This window comes from Halichoerus grypus, chromosome 7, assembly GCF_964656455.1.
Source record: "Halichoerus grypus chromosome 7, mHalGry1.hap1.1, whole genome shotgun sequence".
Taxonomy (NCBI): Eukaryota; Metazoa; Chordata; class Mammalia; order Carnivora; family Phocidae; genus Halichoerus; species Halichoerus grypus.
Genome location: NC_135718.1, coordinates 104,776,654 through 104,802,328, shown reverse-complemented (window position 1 = coordinate 104,802,328; position 25,675 = coordinate 104,776,654). Strand labels below are relative to the sequence as shown.

Genomic DNA, 25,675 nt, shown 5'->3' with positions numbered 1-25,675 from the left:
ATGTCTTCTTTTGTTGTTGTTTTAATGTGAGATTTATGATTTTACAACTTTGGCAAATGAGCACTCCTTCAGGGTCTCATAGTTAATCTCAGCGAGATCAAGCTAATTAGTCTCCGAAGATTTTCTTCTTTGTCTCTTTTCATATGGTTGCATTTGAAGAATTTGTTAAAGACACAGATTACATATAAAATTCAGATATTAAAATTTAAAAAAATATTTCACAGTTGTTGCTTCCAAATAAGTAACATAAGTAAACAATAGAAACCTTAAGTTAGAAAACAGGGCCAGATCAACAGCACCTCTTGGTCCCCAGGAGTAAATTACATGACACTTAGGTTGAGTTGATACCTAAACTATTGTAATAGCATCCATTTCTAAAATAAATCCCAACTTTATAGAAGGGAAGCATAGTAAGAAACAAAGGCATAGATCATGGGTAAATAAGAATAGGAACTTGGTCCCATGATGAGCAAACTCTGTTCCCCCCAACAGACACTAGTGACCTTTAGCCTGAAAGAATCCCCATGACTCTCCAGGCCACAAAAGGGATACCCAGGACTCAGTACAAAGGGAGCCTGTGAGTAGCAAAGCAAGAATTCACTCATCATATGTGGCTTTCGAGGCAACCTGAGTCCCATTCAGTCATTCCACAAGCACTTATTTAGTACCTTGTAGGTTCTAGGTGCTGTGATTACTCCTTGACTTCATGGAACTCCCACCATACTTTCTGAAGTTCATTAACAGAGATCATTCCACAAGGCATGCTCCTTATATTTATGAAAGTGCAAATAGCCTGGGAAGCAAATTATCTCATTAACTAAAGAAATATAACAATTCCTCTATGTTCTTAGTTTCTCCATCTAGGTTTAAATGTGTAAAACATAGCAGCCATACCTTGGGATCCCCTGTAGCACCTGACAGTACTCTGCACATAAGAAGTTAATGAATGAATTAAAAGGAAGATCTGGGGCCAATCAGGAGAGAACTGGGTACTTGTGAGGAAGGAGGAAAGGGAGAAGAGGATGAGATTAGAAGGGAAGGAAGGAAAGAGGTCTCCACTCACTTCATTCTTTTGTATGGCACAGCAGCAGACATGCATGACGGATGAAACTATAAGAGATAGTTCACTGCACTTCCATCCTTCAGTATCTCCTACCTTTACCTGATATTCTCTGGCTCTGTTTCAGCTATGGACAACCCTGTGGATCTGACTGCTACCAACATCACTCCAACAGAAGCCCTGCTGCAGTGGAAGGCCCCAGTGGGTGAAGTGGAGAACTATGTCATTATTCTCACACACTTTGCAGGTGAACGTCTTACAGGTCTATGCATCAGGCAGGGGGAAATGGTGGGGACAGGCGCTGAAGACTATTATGAAAGTTTTTTTAAAAGGATGTTTTATCAATTTGAGGGACAGCTTAGAAATTTTCCTGCTTTACCTTCACTGTAAAGCTCTCAAGATGTCCCTAAACTCTGCAAACTACATCAGCTATAGGAATTCAGAAAGCTGAATCTGAAAGGTACAAGAAGGGCACATAAACAAAAGCAAATATAAAAACAGAGAAATAGCACTTGGAAGATAAAATTCAAAATTGAGCTAAGACTTGCCCCCAAATGCTATAGGGAAGAAAGCACACTTCTCTAGATGTTCATAGAGCAAGAAAAACATTAAAGCACCATGCTTGGAGCAAATAATACATGGTAACAAAGGATCCAGAGCTAGCAAACTCCTGTTGCTTTAGTCTTGTCTGCCCATATCCAACACAAAAGGTTGAGCCAACATTAAATCTTGAATTTCAATGTCTTCTTACCATGCTTTTTCACCTTACGCTATTTAAAGTTGAATAAAGAAGCCCAAAGCAAAATAATGTTGAGTAATTCAAGTATCTAGGCCTAGGAAAGTTATTTCCTTGTCTAAATTATACATGTGATCACAGAATTATTGTGGGTTATATTCAGGAATCCAGAGAACAGAGATATCAGAAGACAAGAGATAAGCAGATGTCTTAATTTTCAAAAATGACGGAGAAAGCCAATATTGTAAGCTGCAAAGTAAACTGATTGTTAAAGCTTGGGAAAATAAAAACCAAAACAGACTATTAAATAAATTGGAAAAAGATACCAGCACAGGTTCACTAAGAATAAGTTTTACCAAAGCCATTTTATATCTTTTTTTAATTGGCAAATCTGCTAGCACACTTGGATTTCAGCAAGGCATCAGAAAATCCTACTTATCACTTAGATGGAAAAATACATGATGGATCATATTTGGAGTAACACAGAATTTAGCTGATTGAATAGCTCTCCTCAAGGAATGAATACCATGACTATGGATACATCATAACCCATCTATGTGCATGCACAATCCATTTCAACTCCTGCCACCCCTCCTTGCATGTCATGGGCCTGCATTTCTTAACTCTCACCATGCCTTCCCAAACCACCACTCATTTGCACATGTTGTTTCCTCTACCTGGAAATTCTCTCCCCATTTGTCTGCCTAGACAAACCCATCCTCTAAGTCTTAGTTTCAACACCATGTCCACTGTCAAAGCTTCCAGTATTCCCCTAAGGTAGTCAGACCCACCTGCTCACAGGTACAAAGTACATGGCTCCATCATAGCAATTAACTTCCATTCATTCAACAAATATTTTGATGTCTTCCCACGAGCCATACACTCAACAAGGCTGTAAGGATTCAGACAAAACATGGGTGCTTCTCTTCACAGAACTCACTTCTGGTGATGCTGAGACCAGTACATTGTTACAACCCAATGTGAGCAGTGTCATGACATAGGCAATCACAAAACAGCTTGGGCCACATCTGATAGATCACTCATTGGGGACGAGGGTGTTGAGGGGAAGAAAGAAAGCAGATCCTAGATAAAGTTAGAGAAGGAGACTAGAAGAAAGGGAATTCTAAGACAAAGAGCAGCCTGAGTGCATTTGTAGAGATACAAGAGAACATGAGGACTTTGAGCAACTGCCATGGTTTGATATGGCCAAACAGTGATGGCTGGCAGGATGTTGCAAATGAAGGTATTCAAAAGATAGAGTCGGGCGCCTGGGTGGCTCAGTCGGTTAAGCGTCTGCCTTCAGCTCAGGTCATGATCCCAGGATCCTGGGATCGAGTCCTGCATCGGGCTCCCTGCTCAGTGGGGAGGCTGCTTCTCCCTCTCTCTCTCTCTCTCTCTGTCTGTTATGAATAAATAAATAAAATCTAAAAAAAAAAAAAGATAGAGTCATTATGTTTGCTCTTTCAAAGAGCTGGTTTGAATTTTTACTTGTTTGCATCCCTTCTATGCCTTTAGACCACAAGAAACTTGAAACTTTAGACCCTACCTTGTTTGGGGAAGTGCCCAGTAAACTTTTTAAATGCTGAATGACTCAGAAGTATTCTAAAGACACATAAAGGGTGTGGCCCTGCTCTAATAAACAGTTTTACTGACAGCTAAATGAATACAGAGAAGACATGCGTAACACATTTGAATATAAAACAAAACTGTGTAAGTCAACGATATTGTAATTGTACGGGGAGAGATGGTAGCTGTGCTTGTGGTGAGCATAGCATAATATATGGAGAAGCTGAATCACTATGTTATATACCTGAAGCTAATGCAACATTGTGTGTCAACTGTACTTAAATAAAAAAAATTTTAAACTGTGGTCCATAAAATCCAAATTCAAATATATTTCAATAAACGGAAACGGTGGTCCAAAACTTAATCGACAAGGCAAAATGCAGTAGAAATAAACGCAAAGCTCTGCCCATGGGTGCAAACAATCAATACTTTTAGAATTGCCACATACATGTAATGGTGGTTGGGGATACATTTTCTCAGCCTAGAGGAGAGAGGACTTGATTAGGAGGTATGGCGGGAAGGAAGGAGCCATGTAGACAGAGGATTCAGCTTATTCTTTGTAACCCCAGTGGCCTGAGTGGAAGTCATGGAAAAGACAATTTGGCCTCCAAATAAGGACTATTTTTCTCAATTAAGATGCAAAATGAGAGGGGATGCTCTTGTGGAATACAATGCTAAGTTAAATAACCTTTAAGAGATTCTTTCCAAAACTCTCTAATACTGAATCTTTATGAAATGCCTTTGGATTCGGTAAGGCTTTCCTAGGTTAAATAGCCTTATTCAATTTTTATCCATGTTCATCTGATTTCAGTTGCTGGAGAGACCATCCTGGTTGATGGTGGCAGTGAGGAGTTCCAGCTCGTTGGCCTGCTTCCTAGCACCCACTATACTATTAATATGTATGCCACCAGTGGGCCTCTCGCCAGTGGCACCATCAGCACCAACTTCTCTACCCGTGAGTACATGGTTGGCTACACATCCAGCATCTCTAGATGCTTTTGTGGATCTGAAAATTACCAGTCTCCATGTGGTGCACTAGATGATAGTCTATAGGCTTTGGACAGTGCAGCTATGAGCTGTTTGTATTTCAGTTGACTGCTGCCCAAATGCCAGTGAAAGTGAGCTGCAGCTCTCGGGCCACAGACACCTGTCTGTTTCCTGCTCTCATCCTGGGTCTGGCTGACAGCAGTAGAACCAGGACCAAAGAGGCCAGTACTAGACATGCATCTGGCCTAGAAAAATCTGATGCATATTACAGGCCTTGATATTTGGGAGACAGTTGCTGAGTACAATCATGGTCAGAAGAGTAGACAGAGATATAGATGTGGGAATGATATAAGCTCAAGAGTGAACTCACAGACATGCAGATTTAACAAGGTCATGATTTCGGACATAGGTCAGATTGGAAGATGTCACACCTAGGCCCAGAGGCCCAGGTGAGGGAAAGGGGGAATAGCTGCAGGAATGACACTGACTGATTATCTTCTGACCCAGGAGCACCCTTTCTGCTCCTGTTCAAGCTAGAACTAGGGCCAGCGTGTAAGCTGCCCAGAGACCCAGAGACCACATAGGTGGGCAGAGAGATAATGTGCCTGGAATGCAATCCAACAGAGGGGAGCTGGAGAGGCAGACACTCCTGGCATTTTCTCCTCTTTGTAGTCCTGGACCCTCCAGCAAACCTGACAGCCAGTGAAGTCACCAGACAAAGTGCCCTGATCTCCTGGCAGCCTCCCAGAGCAGAAATTGAAAACTACATCTTAACCTACAAATCCACTGATGGAAGCCGCAAGGTAAGATTTTTCTGTAAAGGAGATTTTTCCTATCAAGCTATCCAAAGGGAGCAAACTGGGTTTGCCGTGATGGATACATACATGCTGTTGAGGAAAGAACCTGAGTCTGCAAGCCAGAGACTTTGGTGCTAGTCCTGGCTTCGCTATTACTCTCTTTACAAGTTGAAGCAAGACACGAAACCTCTCTGAGCCTTAGTTTCCGCTCTAGATAATGGGGGTGTCTACCTCTACAGCTGCACTTGGTTGTGGTGGAGCTTTCAGTATGATGATGAAAGGCACATTGGAAACTTCCAAGCCTATATAAGTACATGGTTTTCAAAAAAAATTTCGCTAGGAGGGCCAAGCAAACATGAGCAGGATACCAAATTCAACAGTCTTTTATGCCTCTTGATAAGCATTATAAAGGCCGCATCTATATAGCCTGCAGTAAAGAGATGACAAATTTCTGTGTTAGATGATCAGTTGAAACAGTACTTCTAGAGCACTGGTTGTCAAACTTCTATTCACAATGAAATCTTATTTTTTAAAGTGAAATCATATTCAGAAGCCAAATATACACAATAGATTTAAGCAGAGCTAGTCTGTTAGATATGGAGGATGGAGGCCTAGGATTCTGCCTCCCTGGGTCCTGAGGAATCTCATACAGTCAGAAAACCACTGGATTTGATCATTCACATGCCTACCTTTATGCCAATGTGCATCTGTGAGGTAGGAGCTGCCTAAATCTCACACAGGAGCTGTCCTCTCTGCTTATTGGCTCGGTTCTCTCCTTGTTGTGGAATGGAGAGCATACAATGGCCTTGGCAATCCTGACCTAGCTGGCCGCAGGCTCTGGGCTTCCCTTCCCAGCTCCTTTCAATTGCATGCTGGTCACTCCCTTCCACCTGCCTTCCTCCATTGTTCCACAGGAGCTGATTGTGGATGCAGAGGACACGTGGATCCGACTGGAAGGCCTGTCTGAGAGCACAGACTACACAGTGCTCCTGCAGGCAGCCCAGGACACTTCCCGGAGCAGCCTCACCTCTGCCACCTTCACCACAGGTGAGAGACACCACCCCTGTGATGCCTTCTTCTTCCTTGCATGACCTCTGCCTCTTCCGAAGCTTCTGCTGAGGCTTGATCAGGGAGGAACCTCCCAAGGAAAATCAATTGCCTCTTCCTGTGAAGGAAAATAAGGGTTTCCTCCACTCCCCCCCTCCCCCTTCCAAGGCCCTGCCAGGAAACTTCTACCTGCCAAGGCAACCATAGGAACCAGCAGTACAAATCCTTGGTCCACCTGGACCCACTAAATGCACCAAGTGAAGACATCAGGTTCCTGCTCAGATTTTCTGCAAGTGTTTTCCCAGCAAAGTTCATCCTTCCCTCTTTCCTTCCTTCCTCTGCTGCCTGTGATCAGAGAATCACTTAATAAAAGTACCAAGAGTTAACCCTCTGTATTAAATCTAGGGTTCTTTTCCATACACAAAGCACTTTTGCATTCCTATGGTCTCAACTAAGTCCCTATAACAACTGGTGAGGAGGGCCTTATTATCCCCATTTCACAGATGATGAAACAGAGTGCATGGAAATCAAATGACTTCCATGGCTAGTAAGTGGCTGGGTCAAACTACAACCAAGGTCTTCTACTACTAAATCCAGCTGCTCCTCCTGCATTCCTCCAATTAAGTATCAGCAGAAATTACCTGAAATGTCCATAAGGGATAAGGGTGTCCTAATTTGTCTAAGATGAAATAAACTAATAACAGGCACTGTTCTGACTGCATTACATGTACTACTTAATTCAATCACATGACAGCCTATGAAGTATGTTCTATTATCCCTATTTACAGATGAGGAAATTGAGCCACACAGAGGTGAGACAACTCACCCAAGACCCCACAGCTCTTACATAAGAGAACTAAGATTTGACTCCAGTTAATCTGGTTGTGGGGACTGTGCCTGTTAACAATCCTTTTTGTCACTTCCCAGGGCCCCTCTCTACAGTCTGTATTGTGGAACTGCCCAGTTCAAAGTTCTGGGGGTGTGGCTATGCACATGTGTGCGGCAAGTGTGAGGATTTCCCTTATCCCTAGATGTATGCCTGCCTGCCATCTCAGAGTACCAGGATGACAGGAATCCTGCCCATGCCCCAAAGCCCACCCCCCATCATGAGGGAGGTGACAGAAGATCCCCCATCCCTACCTAGGTGCCTCTCCCTGTAGACTTGTTCTAAATGACAAAGCAGGACACTGGATCAAATACACCAAAATGTTACCAGTGGTTCTTTAGGGTAGTGAGATTATGAATGAGTCCTCTTTTCCCTCCTTTTTTATATTTTCAATATCTTACAAAGTGTCTAGAATGAGCAAATTAATCAGAAAAACAATTTTTTATTTAAAAAACAAAACTAAGCCTTGGTCACATAACCAAACATGAATCTAAGATGGGTCTTTACCAAATAGAACTTGAAGGACACTTGATCCCTTTTGGGGACTGAAGTCAATTATGCTCACCCTCCAAGCTCTTTCACAGAGTGGCTTATCTCAGTATCAAGGTGCTAACCTCTCTTGTTCAAGCCCTTCCCTGCATATTCACAGGTTAAAGGGTCTTCCATGGTCCTCTTTTTCAAGCCACCACCCAAAGACCCATGGATTGGAGCTTTTCACTGAATTAAGAATTTCTTCCCCATAGAAAGGACACAGATGACAGAAACATAAACAGAGCTCCCAATTTGCATATTTATTAGGTCTAAACTAATCATTTCATCCCCAAAATGCATGGGTTTCAATGCTTGCTCAGTGTAGTATGAGCTTTCAATTCCCATCCTAGTAATGCCACAACTAGTGGGTGTGAGTAGTATGATAATATGCCTGAGGTTTCTGTAATACCTGGCAGCTGTGCCTTGCTCCAGATCTACCTGGGCTATAAAAGTATACCAGCTTCTGTGCCCACCACTGGCCTCTCTTACATGAAGCTGCCCCAGGGGTGTGTAATAGTATGGGTCTGGGATTGGGATCTCAAACCTGGCTGGAGCCTCAGAAAGATCCAATAAGCTGAAGGTTAGAATTCATGGAAATCTGTAGAGGAGGCCAGGGTAGTGGCTTTGTTTGGTGAACAGTGCAGAGGGACCATCAGGGTGTATTTAGGTGTTTGTTTCTTTGTTTCATTGTTTTTATATGTTTATTTTATTCTTATTGTTTTATTGACATGGGGCATGACCAACACCAACTCAAAAAGGAGAAAACTGAAGAACCCACATTCCTGTATAACGAGTGTAGTTACTGACTGAGCCGCTCTATCTACAGTTTGAGGTACCAGAGAAGGACTTGCCACTACTATTGTGGTACGTGGCAAAGATGTGTCCATGTTTGGAAGCCTTTGCAGAGTTTTACTGTAAAGCTCAAATTTAAATTTAAGTCACTGATGCATACCACACCCTGCTGGTCCCCCTGAAATGACTGGTTACAGAATGAAAAGTTTGTGGACAGAAGTAAGGCATATAAAAGTACCTTGCCCAAAGCCTGACAGATAGCAGACATAACGTTCAAAATGTTGGTTGAATAGAATAGTTAAATCCCAGCTGTAGAGCATGGAAGAGGGGTTTCTGGTGAAACAAAGCTATAGAAGGAGATTTTCAACATCCATCACAGGGATGGGACAGGCAAAGAGGTAATTTCTACAGAGTATGATGCCCAAAGTCCTTCTAATTTCAGGTTCTTTCTAGCACCCTAAATGCAAATTTCCCTGAATAAATTACACTAAGCTTACAAGTGTCAACATTAGTGAGTCCACTGCCTCTGCCATGCCCCTCCCCCACCTTTTCTACCACCTGCCCTTCAACTCCCCTGCCAAAAACAAATTTTATGAAGGAGGAAGAGAATACAAGAGACCAGCTTCCTAAATGTGGGGATCAGGATGTTATCAAGAAGGGAAAGACTGGGGTTTGCCTGATGTGTGGCTTGAGCCAGATGCCTTGAGGAAGAGACCAGGAGAAGGGCCTCCAGTGTACAGGGCAGGTGTTACTCATACCAGGACTCTCCTGTCATCCCCGTAGATCTCCTAAAGATCCCTCAAGATTAGGCTTCCTCTGGGAAGAGTGGTCACAGTGGCTGTGCCTTGAGCCTGACTCTGCCTCCCCTGACCTTCAGCATATCTCAGCTCATCCTTTCCCTTCCTCTCTAACAAGACCCTCACTGACAGCCCCCCATGACACACACACATGGGAGCCACATAGTTCACCCTGCACGCTCCATCTGTGGGCCCCTGTTTGCCTAAAAAGAAGAAAGGGAGAAGGAGAAGAGGGAAAAGAAGGAGGAGGAGGAGAAGGGGAAGAAGAAGAAAGAAGAAGAAGAGGAAGAAGAAGAAGAAGAAGAAGAAGGAGGAGGAGGAGGAGGAGGAGGAGGAGGAGGAGGAAGAGGAGGAGGAAGAGGAAGGGGAAAAAAGAAGAAGAAGGGGGAAGGGGAAAGGAGAAGAAGAAGGAAACAAAAAATGAAGAGCAGAGAATCTTTTCACTTACTTGAAAGATTGGAGTGCTGCCAGTCTAAACCCCATGAATTATTCCTGCTGAGCAAGAGGTCTGAAAAACACCAGACCATCCTATGTGACGGCAAATCAAGGCTGATGGATTTAGAGGCTAATTTCATTCTAGTAACCAGCATCCTTTCCGACTTCATTGACAGTACCTGAGCTTTCCACTTAGCAGCATCCTATTCTTAGGATGGGCTGATCTCAGCTGATCATTCTAAGCATTTTTTATGCCTTGTCTTATGGAACAAAAGAGCCTAGAGCTGGGCCCCTAAGCGGCCTCCATCCACTGACAAACCCTCATCTTGCCTTGGGTGGGCCAAAATAAGAGACTCATTTCAAGCAGATGTCTACTTAATGGTCTGGAAAAGAGTTGTGATGTTTTTAAAAATAAAAGAGAAAGAAAGAGAGAACTAAAAGAAAAGAACTTGCTCCCACAAAACCCCAAAAACTTTCTTTGATCAAGATATCTACCCTTATTGCCTTCCTGCCATATAGCATAAACACATTTCATTCTTTCCATCATGTTAATAGCTTCCTGTCCTCTTGTCTCTGGTGTTTGCACAAGACTCTGGGGGGAATTAAATACAAGTAGTATGGAAGAGAAAAAATATGGATACATTATTTATAATTTACTGTCGCCTGAAATTTCATTCAAGGTCTACTTGTCTTTCAGAGACATGAATATAAATGAGGAAACAAATATTCCCCATAGAGCAACAGAGACTTGGTGAAATGATCTTCTGAGAGGCAGGTTTCATTGTCTCTTTTAATACTATAAGAAGCAAACAAGACGCTCACTAAAGCTTGTCCTCAGAGACAGTGAACACTATAAAATAGGTTGTCTTGACCTTGAGGTTAAGCGAAGACAATCATTTGTGGAGGTGCCCAGAGATGACTAATGAGAAGTTTTCTTTATTGCCTTTGCTCCGGTCCTATCCCACATCCAGGCTGAGCTGCTCTCTGGGGCTTTTCACAAAAACTCTGGGAGTCTACTCTAACACAAGCTTCAGTTTTTGAAGCTGTAAAAATTAATAAAGCTTGGCAAATCCTGGGTCCTGAGACAATAGATAGTGGGTCATGCAAATCCACCTAATTATCAAGTTGGGAAGTCCAATGACCACTGTCCACTGCTTTCTACTCTTATATACACCACACTTGCCCCCTCACCAAAGTAAGGAATCAACAGGCTTCTCTCTGCTCCACTACTTAGAAACAGTTAGCATACTAGCTTCGTTGAAATAAGCAAACCCCCTAAAGGAGAAGTCCACCTTCTCCTTTCTTTGACACCTGATTGTGTGGAAGGAGGCAGGGCACTAAGCACCCCATTTGAACAAACCATTCCCATCCAAGTCCAGAGGAGATGTCTGAATTAACCATACTGCTCAGTTTATCTCACATCACCAATGTCAAATCTCCAACAAGGTCCCTCTCTGTACTTATTCATTTATTTCCTCCTACCCTCATCTCTTCTTCCGCCTTCTACATTCAACCATTCTGAGGTGTTGAATTTGTGCCCTCGTTTATATGTGTTTTTGAAAAATGTGTTCTTGTAAAAGTTTTGAGTAGAAATATTTTAAATGTATGTAAATGGTATTGGATTACATAACTCATCCTTTGTTCTCCTATTTTCTACTCAGCACTGTTTTTAAGATCCATCCATGTCATATGTGCATCTAGTCTTTTGCTTCCAACTGTTGCAAAATACTGCATGCTGTTCACCCATCACATTTTATCTTTCCATTCTCCCAAGATGAACATCAGATATTCCCCAACCTCCCACACCACAAATGGTGCTGCAGAGAATACCTTGTATGTGTCCACTTATGAATCAGTGAGGCAATACCTTTGGGATATATATACCCAGAAGAAGAATGACTGGGTCACGGGTATGTGTTTACATGGTTTAATGGAGTATTGCTCTTTGGGATGGCTATTTTAGTCTACACTCCCTACAACAGTGCAGGAAAGCTCCTGTTTCCTAATGTCATGCATCATTCCTAATGACTTGATATGATCCAGCTTTGTAGCTTTTGACACTCTAATAGGCATAATTGATATTTCATTTTCTAGATGAATTTCTTTAAATAATACAAGTTTGAGTTTAAACATCTCATCTATGCTTGTTAGCTCATCTATGCTTATTAGCTGAAAAGCTTTTTCTGTAAAATGTCTGTTCATATAGTTTATCTTTCTATCAGAGTTCCTGTGCTAAATAAGTATTAACTATCATTATTTGAGCTTTTGAAGTCTTTATGTCTTTCCCTACATGTGGGACACAAAGATATCTTCTATACGTACTTTTATTAGCTTTCTAGATTTTTTTAATATTTAGTCTTAATTTTGTATATGGTATTAAGTTAGGATGCAGTTTTCTTTTTCTTTGTATGGTGAGCCAATTTCCTCAACATCATTAACTAAATAATCCATCCATTCTCTATTGATTTGTGGTGCTTTACTGTATATTAAGTTCCCGTATGTACATGAATCTATCTCCGAACTCTGAACTCCATATTGTAGTCCATAGTCTATTTATCTGTTCTTTTGCCAACACTATATTATGTTTTCATATCTATTACTTAATATCTTAACATTAATCTCTCCATAACTGGTAAAACAAGGAATTGTTTTACCTCACTTTTCTTTTTCGAATTCAACTTAGCTCTTTGGTGACCTTCATTTTTCCATAGGCATCTCAGAACAAGTTTATCAAGTTCCCCAAAAGAAATCTCAACTTGAATTTAGACTGGAATTGCAATAAATGTATAAAGTAATTTGGGGAGAACTGACATCTTTAGAATACTAAGTCATCCCTTCTATAAATATACAGTGTATCTTCATTCAAATCATCTTTGTGTTGTTTCATAGGACTTTAAGTATTTCTCTATAACATTATGTTCTTGGATAATTTCTAAACATTTTATAATTTCTTATTGCTTGGTGACTTGTATCAAACTTTAAAAATTATTTCTAGTTTGTTATTGCTGATATGGGAAAATACTATGGATTTTTGTATATTGATCCTATACCCAGCAATCTTGCTGAGCTCTTTTATTAATTCTAATTATCTATTATTTCTGTTAATATTTTTATGTAAATGTTTTATATCATTTACAAATAATGATGGTTTTATCTATATATTTCTAACCCTTATGCCTCTGATTTATTTATTTTTCTTTCCTTGTCATATTAGCTGGGACCTCAAGAACTATGTTCAGCTGAACAGTGGTACTAGGTAACCTTGACTCATTCCCATTCTAAAAGGGAATGCTTAGTTGCAGCTTCATGTCGTATACTTTTTGCTAGGTCTTCATTTTTAGACCTCCTTTTGGTGGGGAAAAAACAGCTATTTAAGCTTTTCTAAAATGAAAAAATATATATAATTGGCTAATCTTATGTAAACCAGGATAATATTTGCTTAGATTTGAAGTTTAAAACATTTAAGTCACAGAATTTTCTTCTATTTGAAGCTAAGAGTTTTTGTGATAAACTTTGTTGCTAAATGTTATCCAGTGGCTTTTTTCTGCATCAGTTGAGTTAATTATATGATGTTTATCCTTTATCTTAATAATGAGATGAAGTACATTGATAGATTTTTTGATACATTTCTTTACATTCCTAGGAGAAACCTCACCTGAATGTGACTTTTTTTAGTGCACTGCTGGGTTTGATTAGCTAAAATTTTGTTTAGCCTGTTTACATCTACAATCATAAATGAAATTGACCTATACATTTTTTCTTGTATATACCTCCATTACTGAGTTTTGAAATCCATGTTTCACTAGCTTCATTTAAAAGAAAAATCTGAGCAGTGTTCATGCTTTTTTATACTCTTTTTGGAATAACTTGCAGCAGAACTCATCACTAAAGCCATCTGGGGATATTTTGTTGTTGTTTTGGTTGTTTCTCTTTGTTTGTTTTAGGAACATGAGATGTTTGACTAGTACTTCTACCTTATCTAGCCAAGATCTCGTCTTCATCTTGCACCAGTTGTGATGCTTTATAACCTTCTAGGAATTTATTAATTTCACCTTAGTCTTAAATTTTAATAGCATAAAATTCTTCAAGAGATTTTATTTTTAATCTCTCCTATATCTGGAGTTCTTTTCCTTTTTTCATTTTATTTTTGTCAGCTTCTCTCTTTATTTTATAATCAGTCTTATTAATATTAATATTTTCAAAGAACCAGCTTAAGACCCATATTCATGTTTCTGTGTCCCTATTGATTTCTTAAATAGATCAATAGATCTTCCCTGCAGCAATCCAGGTATTGAGCATGTTCTCAAACCCCTCTTCCTCCTTATTCCCTCCTTTCACCTTCCCCCAAATAAACCCTGTTTAGATTTGGGCTCTGTGTTGCTATATATAGGCTTCCTTTTTTTTTTCTCTTCTTTTATGATAGTCTTTTATTTAAGGCAAAAATAAGACATTTTACTCAAGTATTTAATCACCCTTACTTTTCAGAACTTTAGCATTTGTCACTCTTCTGAATCGTGTGCTTACTCCAGATTTTCCATAAAGGATTTTATAAGGCAAATCCTCATGAAATCTCATATGCCTAGAGCATTTTTTAATCATACCCTCACATTTGAACTGCAATGTGATCAGAGGTATAAAATGCCAGGTTCAAATATTTGTTTCCTTCATATTTTAAAGTATTCCATTGTCTTTTGATATGCAGTGTTGCCACTGAGAAGTCTGAGGTCAGTCTGGTCCTTGTTCCCTCTGGAGGCGGTCTGCTCTTTCTAGAAGCTTTTAGAACGTTTTTCTTTCTTTTTTACAGTCTTCCACTTCACTATATGTCTTGGGGTTTGTTTTTCTTCTTATCTTTAGTCTGACACTCTGAAAGCCCTTTAAATCTGAGGTGTTTTATCTTTAATTCTGAGACATTTATCTTCATTATTTCTTTAAACATTTCTTTCTGTTTTTATTTCCCCCTTTTAGGACTTCTTTAGCTAGATGTTGGAATGTATATTCTCTCCTCCAAATCTCTTAACTTTGTCTTTATGTTTTCTTTTCTTTATCTTTACTTTTAATCTTTTTAGAAAGTTCCTCAATCTGATTATCTAATTCATTTATTTGTGTTCAGCTGAATCTAAATCCCCCATTCATCCCATCCATTGTGTTCTTACCTTCAACTATTATATTGTTCAGGCCTAATAATTCTACTAATTATTCATAATTTTTGTTCTTTTTTCATATTGTTATTATCCTTCCTTACTTCTTTAAAAAAGTGACATATCATGCTTAACTTAAACCTGGACCCTCTATTCTAATAATTCTTCATCAGGTGATGGGTGTCACACTGCCTGTGGTCTTTCTTTCTCGGTAGTCTTACTCTTTAATGATAGATATTCTGGCCTGTGGGTTCATGTTCCTTTGGCATTATCACCTGTTATGTCTATTATGGGTGCATTAGAGAAGAACAAAGTACATGTGAAGAGGTAGGTAATGATTAGTCCATGACAATATGGGGAGAAGCAAAAACGGAACTTCAAAACTTTTTTCTAACCTACTCTCTCTCTTTTTGTACTGTTTTTGTCTGGTTTTTGTATCAGGGTAATGCTGGCCTTATTGAATGAGTTGGAAATGTTCCCTCCTCTTCCATTTTCTGGAAGAGATTGTATAAAATTGGTGATGTTCCTTTTTTAAATGTTTTCTAGAATTAATAATGAAACCATCTGGGCCTGAAGGTTCTTTTTCTAAAGGTCCTAACTACAGATCCAATTTCTTTAATTGTTATGATATTATTCAGGGTATCCATTCATCTTGGGTGACTTTTGGTAGATGGTGATTTTCAAGGAAATGGTCTATTTTATCTAAGTTTTTAAATTTATTTACATATAATTGTTTATACTATTCAGTAGGACAGGGATATGTGATCACTCTATAGGATAGAGGGCAGTAAATTTCATCAAACATCAAACCATCTGCCATAGGTTGTAAGTTAGCATTGTAAATGTTATAGAAGGACCTTATATGTCACTATATACAGCATTTGATCTGGCCAATTTTTAATTGTATTGTCCCAAATGTTTTCAGAAAATCTAACTTTAATTTCCCTTTTCATAATCATAGGGATGGATATAGTGCTCATATGGTATGGTACATTTAACAAATATTGACTGAGCATCTACCATGGGTCAAACACTGTTCTAAGTTCTGAGGGTAAAGTGATGAACAAGATGAGCCAGATGCCTACTTTCCTGAAACTTATATTCAAGGGGATAAGCCAGTTGGGAATAGACAAAGGAAGGAAATACGGTGATGTCAAATAGTGATAATATTATAAAAAAATAAACAGTAATGGAATAGGGACATATGTGAAGAGCTAACTTCTAGGACATTTCGTATGGGAAGAAGCATTTTCTGATTGTCACTTTCTTCCCTTATCACAGACTCTGGCCTCAACTAGGATGGTCAGGAAAGGCCTCCCTTCGAGCTGAGACATTTGAGCCAGGACTTGAATAATGAGAGTGAATCACACAAAGAAGAGCATTCCAGGCATAGTAGGAGTAATTACTATACCCCAAAGAAGGAATAAAATTGACATGTTCAGCAGATTAGAAAAAAGCCAGCCAGAGAGGGTGGGAAATACAAGGCATTGCCAGAGCATGCAGGGCTTTGTAGGCCAAAGTAAGGATTTTGCATTTTCTTCTAATTGCAAGAAGTCATTGCGATTGCAGCCATTGCATTGAAGAAGCCATTGGAGGGTTTTTGGCAAGGGAGAGATAAGATGAGATAGGATCACATCTACATTATAAAAAAAAAAATCACTCATTAAAAAATGGATAATGGATGCAATTAGGGTTAGAATGGCAGGAAAAGACCAGGCAGGAGGTATTACCATGACCCAGCCCTCTCCTTGCCAAGAGCCCCAGGAAGGGGCCAGGCTAACAGCTGCCAGTCTAAGATCAACTAATCTGCCATGGAACTGAGTCTCCTGATATAAGTGAATCCAAGAAATAAGGCAAATTATGTCAGAACATTTCTCTATCAAGGTGCCTTCAGCTGATCTTTGAAAGGAAGATTCAGAAGTTTATTGCATTTGCCCATGGTGGGTAGAAGGCAGGTGGTCTGCAGAGCTTGAGGACCTTCCTCAGAAATGCTTCAAATAAAGGCATCCAAATTGTCTATTGTTCAGTTGATTCTCTACTCCTATTACATTCTTAAAAGCTTTTGTCACCTCTCCTCCCAGATTCCCAACTGAATGGGGTCTTACTTACCTCTAATCTTACCCCCATCTAATTCATTCTCCACCCCACAGGAAGAATAATCTTTATAAAAACTGAGCTTAAAGTCCATCAATTATCTCTTCATTCTGTAGCCTGCCTGAGAAGGTTCAACTCCTTAAATGGAATGATCTAGTCCCCCCTTACCTCCCTGAGGCTCTCCCTTATCCACCCAACCCAACTTCTGGCTAACTCTGCAGTTTCCCAAATAGACCATGCTTTTTGTGCAGACTTGGGACACCCTCCCCCCACCAATTTGTAGCTAACTTCTACATCAGTTCCTAAAATAAGAAGTACTTTCTGATTAGCACTTGCTAATCCTGCCCCATCCCAAGCTCCACCGTTTGCCCTACCCTCACCAGCCCCAAACGTCACTACATACCCACCTCCACGTTTTGATAGCTCCCTCTGTTTATCTCTTTCCCAGAGCACTTAGAACTTGGGGTTATAATTGTCTGTTTCTCCCATAAGAGTGTGAGCAAAATGAAAGATGGGACTGTATCCTTTTATTTTTTATATTCCTATCTCTTAGCCCAGTTCCAGAACTCAACGATGCCCCCCGTATGTTTGTTGAATAAATACATAAAAGAATAAACAGGTAAATTAATTAAAAGATGCTATTAAAGAGGCTAAAGTGGTAGGTTTTCACAGCCCATGTGGGCTGAACAAATAACTTTGCCCTGTCCATGACCTCAGACTGCCCTCCACAAACCTGCCAACCAGAAACCCACTTCTGGGAAGAACAATCTAAGCACTGGTGAAAAAGGCAGTCACCAGTACTTCTGTGGAGCAGTACACTTTGCTGTGTAGTTACACAGAGATCTGCTAAGGCTGTCCTCAGAGGGAAACATTGGCATCATGGCTTTGGTCCTGATGCTAAGGCCATAAGAATGGGCAGGAAGCCGATGCTCTCCAGAGCTATCAACTCTGACCATTTTAAAGACTGCATCCAAGAATACAAAACAAGTAAGGAACAGGGCAGGGACAGAAAAGTCTCTTCCTTCACTCCCAGCCAGCTGGGGGTTATCTGATTGTGCTGTGTGTCACGTAGCTCACTTCACCCCACTCAGCACTCAGCCTTCGGATGCCTAACACAAACCAATTTCTGAGCAATTCTTCCGGTGAGTGCCCCAGTCCTGTTGATCTCACAATTTCATCTGGAAACACTTAACCATGAGACATTTCAGTGTACCGATCACTTGGCATTGCTTTCCTCTTAACTTGGTAAACACCACAGCTTGTGCTTTATAAAAAAAAAAAGAAAAGAAAAGAAAAGAAAAGAAAAGAAAAAGCCTCTTTGTCAGGCCAGGCTCCAGTTATTGTATGAAAGGAAATAAAAACCTTCCAGTTTTGCTCTTGGTCCTAAAATTTCTGCCTTGGGAAGAATTATTGGCATGATCTATGTTAGGGTGAAAGGTGAGTTTCTGATGATATTAGATGGTGTGACATCCAGAGAGCTAAGGATGCCTGAAATCTGTCCCGACAACCTCCTAAGAATGTATGAAATCACAGTATACATGCAAGGAATATAGCAGAGTGAGAATCAGTGCATTCTTTATTATTAGTTAGGTCTAACAACCCTCAAAGCAGAACTTAATGGGAAAACTAGAACACAAGGTTTAAACTCAAGAATAAATAGAATCTCTTATTCCCTCTCTTTCCCGTCACCCTGTCTAAATCTTGGGGCCAGCCCACTCAAGACATACCTACTTGGGGGGCACATGGGTTGTTCAGTTAGTTAAGTGTCTGACTCTTGATTTCGGCTCCAGTCATGATCTCAGAGTCATGAGATCGAGCGCCATGTCAGGCTTTGTTCTCAGGAGTCTGCTTGAGATTCTCTCTCTCCTCTCCCTCTTCCATTCCCCCGTGCTCACTCACAGTCTCTCTCTCTCTCTTTCTCTTTCTCATAAATAAATCAATCTTAAAGAAAGACAGGAAAGGAAAGGGAAAAAGGGATAGAAGAGAAGGAAAGAGGAGAGGGAGGGAGAGACAGAGAGACCGAGACATTCGGTCTAGTCACTAGAGCATAGGACCTAGGCAGAAAAAGCAGACTACCAGGCCCCTCAGGGGCATAGTCTAGCTCTTACAAAATTCCACCTCTTGGCCTTTTTGAGAAGAGGAAAATGTACCAGAGAAAGAGTGGGGTTCCAATCCAGCTGCTCTTCAGACTCATCGAGGAGATCTGGTAAGACACTGATCCCCTGCCAGCCCCCAACATTCTGACTCTGTTCATTTGCCACAGAACCCAGGAATTTGAATTTTAATAAAGTCCCCATTTGGGAATAGTTAGTGAGCCTCTGCCTCCTCTCATCTGATGAAAAGGAATAATGATTTGATCAAGGACTTGTGGTGTGAGGCAAAACTCTGGCAATACTGAGGGCCAGAGAGGGGTTGAGAGGAGTGGTTTCATGGTAGATGTGTCTTCTCCAAGTGCCCAGGATGTAAAAATCCCAGTCACTGCTCCTGATATTCTATGCAGGCAAAATGCTTGTTGACTGACTTTCCATTAATGCCACAGACTAAATCAAATCTAGAAACAACCAGGTGGCTTTGCAATTTGTCAAAGGTAAGACAAGTGTACCCAGCAACTATGCATCAGCCCTGAACACATTTGGTGAGCCCCTCCACCAACCAGCCCAGTGTGGGGGCCCAGAAGGACAAAAACACAGCCCTTCTTCTCTCAAGGGTACAGTCTGGAAGCTTCATCTCATCCAAACTTTTGACACCACTTAAATCCACTTTTTTCTTAAGTTGATTTTATTCCCATTTTCTGACTTTAAAAAACATGAATCCCTTTTTTATATGACATTCTTTCAGATATGTAAAAACTTCTCCAGGGCAAGCCATCTCAATTACTGTATTTGTTTTTGGTAGGTCTACCTTCAAGGTAACTAATGTGTTTGAACCTTTTTAAAGTATCAATAACTTAAATAATCAACATCATCAAGGTGAAGAAAGTAAAACATCATTTACTTACCTATTCTGAAGTTTGGCTTGGTTTTATAGGTGTATTTATATGAGGTTGTCATTTTAGGTTTAGAGGAAGATGTTCTGCTGGGAACATATTGGATACAGGGAAAAAAATGGGAGTTCTGGCCCCTTTAAGGAGCTAAATTGATTAAGAAAAAAAGACTATTTAGTGCATAAGGTAGGAGTGAGCTGAAGCCCAACATTTTGTGCTGATCTCATAAAATGAGAAAGTCAGGCAATGAGAGAAGAGTGGAGAAAGGAAGGCAGTCAGGCAGGTTGCTGCAGAGACCAGGTGGAGAAAGGCCTGGGAGCCAGGACATAATCATTTGCTCCCAAAGTAACAGGGAGAGGGGAAAGAGCTCACTTGCCCCTGTCCCCTGACACGTAATTGTAACCTCTAGGAATACGTGGGATCAAGAACTCTGTCAGGTTCTAGGACATGCTGCAGATGAAAGTTTAGAGCTTTCCTGCAGCTATTTCAGAAAATCAGTTTGGAGGATAAAGATGTTTAATTTGAACATAGAACTTTTTGAAGTAACTTTAACCTTTGGGGTTTTATATACTTATAACATAAATACAGACATCAATTAATCCTTTGCTGTATGGATAGATGTAACTCCTATAAACTGTATACATGTTACATTCATTGTTTAGTCAAGTTCAGGGAGCACTTGACTTGGGGTCTCAAAACTTGAGTTCAAATGACCTGTGAAAGTTGTGAAATCTTGCTGAGTGCAGTTTCCTTGTCTGCCAAATAACAATCTGTCTGATCTATAACAATCTGCCTTTCTCTCAAAGTTTCTTGCAAGAATTAAGTAGAAATAAAACACACCTTGTCAAGTACAAGTTCTATAGAAATGTCTTATTACTCCATGGTGCAACCATGCCTGAAGTAGGCAGTGCCCTTGTTCTAAACTACCTTACATGGAAGCGAACTTTGACCATGGTATGGCAGCAAGCTGGACAGTCCCTGTGCTAGGAGTTAACAGACCTACTGAACCCCGACAACCTCTTCCTAACACAGGATGCTTCACAGATGATCTGTGACAGGAGCCTTAGATGACCAGGGCGTTCAGTGAGGATGTTCCATCGCCTTCCCTGTGTGGCATTATGCTGTCCCCTCGCTCTGATTTCCCTCCCCCACAGCTGACTCCAAGCAGCCCTCTGGCACACCTGTAGTGCGCTGGTGCTGCCACTAGGGGTCACTGTAGTGATTGCCCTACCCGCCCCCCTTCCTAACTGCTACAGTTCAAGGATGCAAAACTGCATCAACCACATTTCATTGACCCTGAGCATCATTTTATGTACAGAGCACCCAAACCACTTTTCCTTACATGGCAAGCTCTCCCTTTTACTTGCTCTTTCCACTCCTGCCCGTCCAGAAATCTCCTCTGGTGGAATCTGTGCTTCTTGGCTTGCCTGCTAAGCATTAAAATTTGCCCCGAAGCTAAGCTCTTCAAGATACATGATTTAAGCTTCTCTTTTAGCTAATTAGATATTGTTCTACAAATTGGGCTGTTCTCTCTGAAAGATGAGCAGCAATTTATTTCCCCTGCCCTTTCCTTAAACTTAAACTGAACTGTAAAACCTGGCCATTTGATTGTTTAGTCCAATCAGGAGATTATTTTTTGCAAGGAGTAGAGATCCATCTTCTTGCTAACTCTGACCTTGTTTAGGCATTCCTTCCTGCTGCTGTTGAGGATGACGGAAGGTTTTGCTTAATGCCTGTCATCTCTTTGAAAGGTGGGCCCTACTGGGGCGCCTGGGTGGCTCAGTCAGTTAAGCATCCAACTCTTGCTTTTGGTTCAGGTCATGATCTTGGGGTCGTGAGATCGAGCCCATGTCAGGCTCCGTGCTCAGTATGAAGTCTGCTTAAGATTCTCTCTCCCCGTCCCTGTGCCCCTCCCCCTGCTCATGTGCACATGCTCTCTCCCTCTCTAAAATAAATAAATAACATCTTAGAAGAAAAAAAGAAAAAAAAAGAAAGGTGGGCCCTACAGTGATCTCTTGTGGCCCATGCATCTGTAATCATCACCTGAGTAACTCCACTAACTGCATCAACACACTTTTTTTTTTGTCTAAAGCCAAACAAATAGGTAAGAGAAGGAGCCAGACTGTGAACCCAGATCTTTGGTCCTCGGATAACTTAAAACTGTATATTGTTTGATAAATCCAACATCAGTTAGAGAGGGGGAATGCAGGATGATGTGGGGTTCCCACACACTGCTTGAGATCCAGTAAAGATTTCTTACTGCTCTTGATGAAGTCCCACAAGGCCCTCTACAACCTTCTCCAATCCAAGGGGTCATTACACATTGTAGGAGAAAGGATCCTTTCCGGAAATTGCCTCTTTTCCTATGCAGGGGGCCGGGTGTTTCCTCATCCTCAAGACTGTGCCCAGCATTTGATGAACGGAGACACTCTGAGTGGGGTGTATACCATCTTCCTCAATGGAGAGCTAAGCCGGAAGTTACAGGTGTACTGCGACATGACCACTGACGGGGGTGGCTGGATTGTAAGTACCTGTGGCTGTTCCCCATACACACAAACATCCTCAGTGTCTAGTACATCTGGCTTGGCATCTATGGATCCAAATTTCACCTCCCTCTGGCCAGTCTTCATCTATCCCCCACCTGTCCATGTTGAGGCTCTTCCTTGCCTCTGGGCCCTTGCTCAGCAGCGCAGTCATAGGTTTGGCCAAGCACTGGAAGGATTAAGCATATAGAGGCAGCAGTGGCCTGGTCCATAGAAGGGACCCTAGGAATACTGTTCCTTCTGCAAGAATAGTTAATGCAGGAGGGTGCCAGGGAAAGGGAGGAGGGGCTCTGATAAGCCCAGGGCTCTTGCCTGCTGAAGGCTGCAGCTCTAGATAAAGGAGCAGAGGGGGTGGATCCTCTGTAGGAGGAGGGTCCTCTACAGGAAGAGGTGAGCCTCAATGGGGAGGTCTATGGGATGACTGCATATGGGGGAGCAGATGAGGGGCAGAGAATGAATAGCCATCTCTAGTTACCAAGACCACCCCTGTCCCCATCTTCCCTGGCCTCCCCGGTTCCTCCCCAGAGCTCCCACAGCCTTCCGAATGCACCAGTGGTCAGGAAAAGAAAGACACCCTCCTTCCACAGCTAAGAGGGCAACACCAGAGAAGGGAAAGGACAGCCTCACAAATGGCCCCGCTTAGCAGTGCAGCCCACTATGCATACAGGAGAGTTCCTGCAGCCTGACCCTAAAGCAGCCCAGCATTAGCTGAGTCCCGCATACATGCAGCCCCTCTGCCCTCCTGTGGTTCCCCTCCAGCACTGCTAACACACAGCACTGGATATTTCTTGGTGCAAAATGGATAGATTTTTTTAATTGAGTTAAATGGTGGCTGTGCTCATAAGCTACTCTTGGGAGACATTTTCTTTTATGTTTCTGACATATTTGTGCCTCCTTCTTAAAGCATAATTGGAAATTGAAGCTGAGGCTGATGCATTGGAGGTTAAATGAAATTAGCACTTAAACAGCTCAGAAAGTGAGTGATATGTAGTTGCTTTGCCTGCAATAGGATGATGACAGTTACTAGCTGATTTGAAGATGGTCCTGTTCTTTTGGTGAGAAATGCTTTCTACTGCACTCTGTCCTGCGAAAAGATTAATTTGAGAGCCAAGCCTATTTCCCCTTGACTAGTTGGGGGCTTGAGATGGATCCTGAATCCTTTCTACATTGCAGAGGTGCAAATTAGTGTCAACATCACACCCTGGCCTATTCATCAGGGGCCTCTGCACTTGAAGAGAAGAGCTCTGAGAATCTCTTACGAAAACGGCTGTGTGAAGACCGAGCTCTGTACTGCAATGTTCCTTATCCGAGCATCTTTGTCAGGCAGATAGAAAACTCAGTTACAGCGATTTTACTCATGAGGGTTTATTTTCTTCAGCATCACTTTGTTTCTCCCCCTTGTCTCCCCGACAGGTGTTCCAGAGACGGCAGAACGGCCAAACAGATTTTTTCCGGAAGTGGGCTGAGTACCGTGTCGGCTTCGGGAACCTGGAGGATGAGTTTTGGCTGGGTAATCCTCCTTTGTGCTTTCCCTGGGAACCGTGCTCTGGCTTTTTGTCCCTCTCCCTCCTTTCTGTGTCCATCTGGGATGATCAGAAATGCCGTGTCTGTTGGGAAGTCGACAGCTCGTGAATTGCTTTCAGTACCTCTTGCTCTGTTTGGCTCCACTATTGATCTGTTTTTATCTTATTGTGGTGTTTTCCTCTTTGCTCTGTCTCTTCCCATCCTCATTAATAGTCTCTTATGCTGATGGGTCTTGACATGAGGCAACTACAAAGGAAGTGAGCTGCCTAGTGGGGGAGGGGGCGCAGGACACAGCCAGCTGGCTGGTCACCTCTCAGAAGCCAGGCACCCACCGGCCAGGCTGCAGGTCAGAAGAGAGAGAGGAGGCAGTCGCCCTGCCCCAGCTCCCCGGGGGAATCTTATTACCTGACTTGGCAAGGGAAGAGAAAAATGAAAACGGCCTTGGAGGTGTCCTGCCATCTCCTAGAGGTCTGACCCAAGTGGGAGGTGCAGATTGAGAATGGAGCTGGTGTGAGAAGGTGAATACACACCCCATCCAGGCAGGTGGCAGTGGTGCCAACCCCAGAAAGCAGTAAATTGATTACCTGCGTCTCCCTCTGGGTTAGATTTTCATACTGATATGTACAGGGAGTCAGGGGGACAGGCGCATAACCAGGTTCCATATTTGTGGTCTCCTCTCTATATCTTGGTCACTACGGCATCCAGGCCTCACTGTCTTTCTCCTGGAGGCCACACGACAGCTCCCATCCTGACCTCCCTGCCTCCGGGACCACTCCATTGTCCACATGGCCATCTTCCTCACACCCAAAATCTGAGCTGTGGTTAACCTCATTTGTAAACCCTTTCAGTGACTCCTCATCACCACCAGGTGAAAACCAAACCCCTTAGTTGAGGTACAAGGCTCTTTCTAATCTAGCCCTGGAGGCTGCTCCCACCACTGAGTACCCCATGCCTCTCACCCCCACCCCCATACACACACCAACACCAAACTCCAAACCTTCAGAATCACTGCAGCTTCCTCTGCAAGGAATATTCTCCCAGCCCACCATCCCCCTCCTCTGGACACCTTGGTGCCCATCTGTGTATATTCAGAGACCCAACTAAACTCCTCTTCCTTCGTAGAACCTGTCCTGTCCAATTTTCACACCCTTTGCCTATGGGAGGATTGGCCACTCCCTCTTTTGTGGGCCCAAAGCAGTGTCCAGTTTTTCTTTCTGTCTCTTTTGACTATGCTACAGAAACTTCTTTCAGGACTGGGACCACATCCTGGTCATGTTTTCATCCCATTGCCTCTTATAGTGTCTGAGATGGTAGGTACCTAAAGTGTAGGCACCGATCGGTTCGTCAATGATAAGAATTTATCGAGTATCTATGGGATGCCCAGATCTGTGTTGGCTGATGTAAGTAATAAAGCTACACGATAAGAACATTGAGAGAGAAATCAGGTGAATAGGAAGTATTTTTACCTTCTAGGAGTTTGCACACAGCTTGAGGGACAAGTACAATGCACACAAATCGGGCACCTGCCAGACAGGGCTCGTGTTCCCCAGACCTCAGCAGCTGTGCACCGATTCCATGATTTTTACATTATCTGTGAAGTGGCTGAACTATCCTGCACTTAAATGTTCTCTATATCACTTGCTTTATTTAATTAAATCGACTGTTTTGTGAAAGAAACTTCATAGAAAGCTAGTTATCATGTGCCAAAACAAAAGAGAGCCTTAAAAATTCATACAAGGAAAAGAAAACAATATTAATA

The 25,675-nt window shown here is 41.8% G+C and overlaps 1 protein-coding gene across 1 annotated transcript in view; it reads left to right on the top strand.

Annotated features, from left to right (window-relative positions):
* The window catches only part of TNR (tenascin R), a 406,540-nt gene that overhangs the window by 370,599 nt on the left and 10,266 nt on the right, over positions 1–25,675 (top strand). The window contains exons 15-20 of the mRNA XM_036117323.2: positions 1,188–1,307; positions 4,174–4,317; positions 5,022–5,152; positions 6,061–6,193; positions 22,221–22,372; positions 23,806–23,902. Coding sequence (XP_035973216.1) covers positions 1,188–1,307; positions 4,174–4,317; positions 5,022–5,152; positions 6,061–6,193; positions 22,221–22,372; positions 23,806–23,902 — 777 coding nt within the window. The remainder of the gene's footprint in view (positions 1–1,187; positions 1,308–4,173; positions 4,318–5,021; positions 5,153–6,060; positions 6,194–22,220; positions 22,373–23,805; positions 23,903–25,675) is intronic.